Raw genomic sequence first — 8,210 nt, forward strand, 5'->3', positions numbered from 1 at the left:
GGTTTACATTTCATGAGCGGGGTCGCGGCAAAGATGGTAACTGATGGTAACCTTCATTCTGCGAAAGTATCGCGAGACCGTAACCAAAGCCCTTCGTTTCGAACACGAACAGTGTACTCTCGCGATACTTTACTGGTGTACGCTCTCTTGTTGGAGTCAAATCGTTACAAAAAGAAGCAGCTGATTAATAACCAACTGGCTTAATGATTACAAACAATATAAATGATTTGCGCGAATAAGGGTATCACGAAAAAGTACTGAGGACGTCGATCAATATAACGTTACATTACCCTCCTCTCCAGAAGGCGGCGGAGACGACACACTTAGCTTGATCTAACGTTACGAAGAAGAGGAAACAGACATCAAACGACAATGGTGAGCCAGCATATTTCGCTTCTTTTCATTTTTAAATCGTTTACTGTTTATCTGTAATATATACGTATGTAGTTGTGGTTTAAAATTGAAACGTGTTTCCACTGGAGTGTTTGGTTAAACAGCAAAGCAAGGAAGTTAGCTTGTAATGTTAGCTTATAATCAAGGTGTTATATGAAAACAGAACAAAATGTATGATTAATAATGTCAGCACGGTTTTCTTATTATATTTAACGAATAAATAAACATTGGTACTGTTTTTTTTAATGAAAAATTAGATACGTGGATGTGTCAAATTGTCAAGTGCCTGCATAATCATGCTAGTGTGTTTACAAACGTTATTATTGAGTTTAAAGGAAAACTTTTTTTACTCTATCTATCTATCTATCTATCTATCTATCTATCTATCTATCTATCTATCTATCTATCTATCTATCTATGTTGAATAGAGATATTTAATCAAAATGTAATTCATGAGTCAATGTAGGTGATAGACATCATCAAAACATTAGGTTGAATTCATGTTTTTCTTTTACAGGGTCAAAGTCAGAGTGGAGGACAAGGACCTGGTGGAGGAAAGAAAGATGACAAGGTGAGTATTGAAAATGTCTGAGGAGATTCATCTTGGAGAAATTTCGCAGTTAAAATGTACAAATTTTTGGCTGATTATTAATTTCTGTGCATTGTATTTCAGGATAAGAAAAAGAAATATGAGCCTCCCATTCCCACAAGAGTTGGCAAAAAGAAGAAGAAGGTGAAGGGACCAGATGCTGCTAGCAAGCTCCCTCTGGGTAAAATAAACGTCATTATATCTTAAAGGTTTAGTTCATTTCCAGAACAAAAATGTACAGAAAATGTACTCACCCCCTTGTCATCTAAGATGTCTTTCTTTTTTCAGTCGTAAAGAAATAATATTTTTGGAGGAAAACATTTCAGGAATTTTCTCCATATAGTGGACTTCTATGGTGCCTGCAAGTTTGAACTTCCAAAATGCAGTTTAAATACAGCTTCAAAGGACTCTAAACAATCCCAGCTGAGGAAAAAAGGTCTTATCTAGTGAAACGATCAGTTATTTTCTAAAAAAAATTACAATTGATATACTTTTTATATTAAAATTAGATGGGAGTTTTTTGACATACCCTAACTGTCTTGAACGGGAGTGCACGGAGTATACATGTGCATCACAGAGCTAGACAAGACAAGCATTTGTGGTTAAAAAGTGTATAAACTGTACATTTGTTTAGAAAATAATCAATTGTTTTGTTAGATAAGACCCTTCTTCCTTGTCTAGGATGGTTTAGAGCCCTTTGAAGCTGCATTTAAACTGCATTTTGGAAGTTGAAACTTGCGGACACTACCGAAGTCAGCTATTCCAGAAATGTTTTCCTCAAAAAACATAATTTCTTTATGACTGAAGAAAGAATGACATGAACGACTTAGATGACAAGGTGATGAGTAAGTTATCTGTAAATTTTTGTTCTGGAAGTGAACTTCTCCTTTAACCAAACCTGTTGAGAGGCTGTTATGAATAGTAGTTATCCATAAAATCATGAGATGTCATTGTCACTTTCTTCTTCAGTCACTCCACACACACAGTGCAGACTGAAACTCCTCAAACAGGAGAGAATTAAAGACTATCTGCTGATGGAGGAGGAGTTCATCAGGAACCAGGAGCAGATGAAACCCCTGGAGGAGAAACAGGAGGTGAGTGCATTAATCTCTCTGTTTTAACCATAATTTGGCATTTGGTGAAAGAAATTAAATCTAGAAACACAAATCTAGAAAAAAAATCAAACCCAGCCCTTGACATCATGTTTTGTTTATAGGAGGAGAGATCTAAGGTGGATGATCTCAGAGGGACGCCCATGTCTGTGGGAACTCTGGAGGAGATCATTGACGATAATCATGCCATTGTGTCAACATCAGTGGGCTCTGAACATTATGTCAGTATTCTGTCATTTGTAGATAAAGACCTTCTTGAGCCCGGCTGCTCAGTGTTACTGAACCACAAGGTTAGTGAAGTGTTTAAAATCAATGAATAGAGCATAGGAAACTAGAAGATTTAATATTGAATCATTTGCTTTACCTTATTTGGATACAGAAGTTAATTTTATTACTGAATATTTAATGTTTTTATTAGGGCTGTCAATAATAACAATTTAATAAATTACTATATTATGTATTATGATATGGATTGTATGTAAATTATATATATTAGATTATATGTATTTGATATTGTAATATTAATTTATGTAAATCTTTGCAGGTTCATGCAGTAATCGGGGTGTTGATGGATGACACAGACCCTCTGGTGACTGTAATGAAAGTAGAAAAAGCCCCGCAGGAGACGTACGCAGACATCGGAGGTCTGGACAACCAGATTCAAGAGATCAAGGTAACAGATGAGACACCATAAAATTAATTTCATTTAAAAGTATTTTTTGTATTTTGATTACTTTATAAAAATAGGACACACACTAACAGTCAAAAGTTTTTGAACAGTAAGATTTTTAGGCCCGGTTTCACAGACAGGGCTTAGACTAAGCCAGGACTAGGCCATAGTTCAATTAGGACATTTAAGTAATTTTTATAAATGTGCTTAGAAAAAAAAAACATTACTGGTGTGCATCTTGAGACAAAACAAAGGCACTGATATATTTTAAGATCACTCAGTGCAAGTTTCTTTCAGCTGAAACAGCTCAGACTTACATTTTAGTCTAGGACTAGGCTTAAGCCCTGTCTGTGAAACCTGAGGTTAATGATTTTTTTTTTTTTTAAGTCTCTTTTGCTCACCAAGCCTGCATTTATTTGAACCAAAGTACAGCAAAACAGTACAATTTTGAAATATTTTTACTAACTCTAATTTTTATTTGAATATATTTTAAAATGTAATTTATTCCTGTGATTAAAGCTACATTTTCAGCATTTCAGACTTAAGTGTCACATGATCCTTCAGAAATCATTCTAATATGCTGATTTGCTGTTCAAAAACATTTATTATTATTATTATCATTATGAATTTTTAAAACAATTGAGTACAATTTTCAGGATTCTTTGATGACTAGAAAGATACAAAGATCAGCATTTATCTGAAACAATTATTATTATTGTACACTATACCATTCAAAAGCTTGGAGTCAGTATAATTTTTTATTGTTTTGGGAAATAAATTATATAAATTAATACTTTTATTTAGCAGGGATGCTTTAAATTGATAAAGTGATGATAAAGACTTATTTATAATGTTACAAAAGATTCCTATTTCAGATAGACGCTGTTCTTCTGAACTTTCTATTCCTCAAAGAAACTTAAATTCTACTCCTCTGTTTTCAACATAATAATAATAAATGTTTTTTGAGCAGCAAATCAGAATATTAGAATAATTTCTGAAGGATCTTGTGACTGGAGTAATGATGCTAAAAATTACATTCTAAAATATATTCAAATAAAAAAGTTATTTTAAATATTAAAAAAAAATTAAAAATCTTACTGATCAAAAACCTTTGACTGGTAGTGTATAAGGGTACATTATATTAATTAAAATAAGTTATATTTATTTTTATTTAAATATTTTATTTTATTAAGTATTCAAATTTATTTTACTATATCAATTTATTATTTAATTTAAATAAATATATGTCAGCTGTTTAATTAAAAAAGTAATGTCAGAAGCAGATACTGTTAATACATTTTGATGAAATGTGTTTTTCACAGCATTTTCTTCTTTAGAATAACATGCAATAATCATAAAATTACATGAAATCTAAATTAATTCCAAGGCATGTTTGACCACGTGCATTTCTTCATACAGGAGTCTGTGGAGCTTCCACTCACACATCCAGAATATTATGAAGAGATGGGAATAAAGCCACCTAAAGGGGTCATTCTGTACGGTGCACCTGGAACAGGTCAGTCTGGGGGGTCTTAAAAACTGAATTGCATTTGTATGTTGTCATTTTCTTAGTATAAGTTTTGTGTTGATGTTTTGTATTCCTGGTGTGCAGGCAAGACTCTTCTGGCAAAGGCGGTGGCGAACCAGACGTCTGCCACCTTCCTGAGGGTGGTGGGCTCAGAGCTTATTCAGAAGTACCTGGGCGATGGCCCTAAACTGGTTAGAGAGCTCTTCAGAGTGGCCGAGGAACACGCTCCATCCATTGTCTTCATAGACGAGATTGATGCTATAGGCACAAAGAGGTGAGCACGAAGGGTTTTGCTCACCAAGGCTGCATTTGTTTGATTAAAAATACAGTAAAGGCAGAAATATTATGAACTTTTATTATAGTATTTAATCAGTTTTCTATTTTGAATATATTTTTTTAAATGTAATTTATATCTGAGATGCAAAGTTACATTTTCAGCACCATTATTTACCCCAGTCTTCAGTGTCACAAGATCCTTCAGAAATCATTCTAATATGCTGATTTGTACATGTATATAGTTATATAACAAACTAAATACAATTCGAAATGTTTAAATGTGTGCATTTTAAGTTTTAAATGTTTATTTACACAATATATTTTATACTTTTTTAAAAATATATATTAAATACACTTATTTACCCAATATTCACTCATAATTCTCATAAATGAAAGCTGTTGGTAGATTTTTAGACGAACACTGACAAAATGTATGCTATGCTATTTAAATGATACTAGTTATGCAGTATATAATTGCACTATAAAAAAATAAAATTTCTGTGTGGTCCCAGGTGTGTGTATATCAGTACAAATTAGATTGTTTTTTTTTTTTAATTATAAATGGTGATAAACGCTGACATTTAGCTGGTGTTTCTCTGCAGGTATGACTCTAATTCAGGAGGAGAGCGTGAGATCCAGAGAACAATGCTGGAGCTGCTAAACCAGCTGGATGGATTTGACTCCCGCGGAGATGTTAAAGTCATCATGGCTACTAATAGGATAGAGACACTTGACCCAGCTCTCATTAGACCAGGTGAATTAGTCAGCTTACCATGTTTATTTCTGGTGTGGGTTTCACATGCTAATTGAATCAAAGTGGACTCATGTCGCAAACATTAGTGTGAGAGTTTCCTTTGTTTTAAAGTGCACAAAATTACGTTTAATGAAGGTTGAAATCCCTTTGTGTGATTCCACAGGTAGAATCGATCGTAAGATTGAGTTCCCACTGCCGGATGAGAAGACCAAGCGCAGAATCTTTCAGATCCACACCAGCAGGATGACTGTAGCAGATGATGTGACTTTGGACGACCTCATCCTGGCTAAAGATGACCTCTCCGGTGCTGACATCAAGGTAGCATCAAAGACCTGTTTAATTAAATAGATGCACAATTTTAAGTAAGGTTTAAATGTATAGTCCATCTAAAAATGAACATTCTGCCATCATTTACTCATCCAAAAGTTGTTCAAACCTGTATGATGAAGATGGTTGCTAAACAATTAGTTTTGGTTCCCATTGACTTCCACTGTATTTTTTGTCCATACAATATAAGTCAATGGGAACCAAAGCTGTTAGGTACTAACATTTTTCGAAATATCTTCTTTTGTGTTTCACCTGAAGAAAGTCATATAGATTTAGAACAACTTTAGGGTAAGTAAAGTACAGAAAATTTTCATTTTGCCTGGACTATCCTTTCAGTACATAAAATATGAACCACAACATAAAGGCCACGAATGATTTGTATATGCACTTCATTGTACTTAATATTGATTTTATGTGTTTTTCTTCCAGGCCATTTGCACAGAGGCAGGGCTGATGGCTCTGAGGGAACGGAGAATGAAAGTTACTAATGAAGACTTCAAGAAGTCCAAAGAGAACGTCCTGTACAAGAAGCAAGAGGGCACACCTGAGGGGCTCTACCTTTAACATGTCATTATCCAGTCTTACACTTTTTTTTATAGATCACCTTGGATTCCTGACTTAACCCTCTGTTGTTCATTTGTGCTCAATGCCAATGAAATATTTCAGTCCACTGAGTTTCCCTAAGCTTTTCATGAACACATTCTCTGACTATTAAAGCCTGAGATCTACCCGTCATTGGTTTGGGTTTGGATTACTATTTTATGGAGTGTTTTAGACCTATTTTCTACTGGTGAACTTACATTTTGGTGGCTGAAAATTCATTTTCAGTTTGGGCTGAAGTTTTGGAGGGTTGAAATCATTGGCGATCTTGGATTTCAAATATAGAATTAAAGGGGAGGATTATAACTTTTTTGGTAGTATTACATCACATTGTAAGTGTATATTAGCACCGTTTGTTGTTTTCTCGTGGCATCTTATAAAGCTTTTGGGCACGGAAGCAGTGACGCATGTCAGACTTAACAAGCGAATAGAGAAATAATAACATGCAGTAAACAGTAAAACTGTTTGCACTACAAACCAGTGTGTTCATAATTAATATGTTAAAATAACATGGTAGCTATATAATATGGTAAGACACCAATTTGCAATATTGCAGCAAAACAAGCTGTTTTGTACAGCTAAAAAAGCTGGAAACAGATACGACCGGAAGCCAGACCCATAAAGCTTACAAATGGCTGCTCCATTCTTAGGGAAAACATAAGGGGGATACTTTTATTTTGATGATATATTATCTTTTATAGTCTGTGCTTTTTTTCAGCTAATGTGTAAATAAAACGTCACTAAACATTTTTATATCACGTCTGACGACATTTAATCGTCGTTTTTATGCTCTTTAATGTTGCATGACTCCTGAGAAGATTGCTTTTGCCGCCTCAGTTTAGGCGTCAGTTAACGCTAAAACCATAAACTGTAAAAAGGCTAAAACCAGTAGTTATAGCGCGAAATAAATATGAACATAAACTGAACATCAAAAGTATGTTGAAAGAAACAGTACAACTTTATGAAAGGTATCATGTCTAATTAAAAAAAACTTAATCAGTGTTTCAATCGCGGAAAGATATCGTCAACAGCTTCTATCAGGCAACCTCACATTTACCTCAGGTAAGCAATTTAATGTCCGTAGCTTAATTAGCTAGATAAAATATATATTACATATTCAATATAGTTTTACTTAACCTTTTGTCTGTATTATGTCCGAAAACATCCGTCATAAGACAGGTTGTTTACAGAGAGATCTTGTTTTACACCGTTTATAATGTGCCCTAGTATTTAAAAAAATAGTTGTTGTCAGGTTTTGATATTTCACATTGTAAATAGTTAAAACCTGAATGAATGTTTCCATTTGCATATTTAGGGCTAATAACCTGCTAATAACATTGAGTTGTTGAAAACTGTTTAAAACATTTTAACAATTTGTCTGAAAGGGATAGTTCACCCAAAAATCAATTAGAAAAATGTTAAGTCCTGAAGATTTAGACCAACACAAAGAAAGATATTCTGAATAATGTTCATAAATGAACAGTTGCTGATCCCCATTAACTTAATAGATTTTTATTTTGTAGTTACACACAAAAAAAAAAGGGGCCAGAATTGTATCTTTTGGGGCACAACAGCTTGTCGCTGGAGCAGTACACTTAAAAGTACATTTTTCTACCTATTATCCTTTAAAAGGTACTTATTAGTACCTCAAGGGTATGTATTACTACTCCAAGGTACTAATTTGTACCTATTAGGGGTAAAAAAAAAGGTAAATAAAATATCACTAAACATTTTATAGCACACCTAGCATCCAATACCTGCAATAAGGTTGGTTCTTTGTTAACTTTTTATAAGAAACTAAATCTTTTGACCCCTTATTTTTCTGTCATTGGGGACCAGAAACTGGTTGGTTACCAACATTTTCAGAATAATTTCTTTCATGTTCAGCAGAAGAAAGAAACTCAAACAGGTTTAAATAAATAATGACAAAATTTCCATTTTTGGGTAAACTATTACTTTAA

General features: G+C 33.7%; 1 protein-coding gene across 1 annotated transcript; it reads left to right on the plus strand.

Moving 5' to 3' along the window:
- Positions 1-156: 156 nt before the first annotated feature.
- psmc1a (proteasome 26S subunit, ATPase 1a) lies at positions 157-6,384 on the plus strand. Its single transcript, XM_073826512.1, has 11 exons — positions 157-375; positions 911-964; positions 1,067-1,163; positions 1,952-2,076; positions 2,199-2,384; positions 2,639-2,767; positions 4,184-4,280; positions 4,377-4,566; positions 5,171-5,322; positions 5,486-5,640; positions 6,079-6,384. The coding sequence occupies exons 1-11, from the start codon at positions 373-375 to the stop codon at positions 6,211-6,213; spliced, it is 1,323 nt and encodes a 440-aa protein (XP_073682613.1). The 5' UTR covers positions 157-372; the 3' UTR covers positions 6,214-6,384.
- Positions 6,385-8,210: the final 1,826 nt, after the last annotated feature.

Source organism: Garra rufa, chromosome 21 (assembly GCF_049309525.1).
Source record: "Garra rufa chromosome 21, GarRuf1.0, whole genome shotgun sequence".
Classification (NCBI taxonomy): Eukaryota; Metazoa; Chordata; class Actinopteri; order Cypriniformes; family Cyprinidae; genus Garra; species Garra rufa.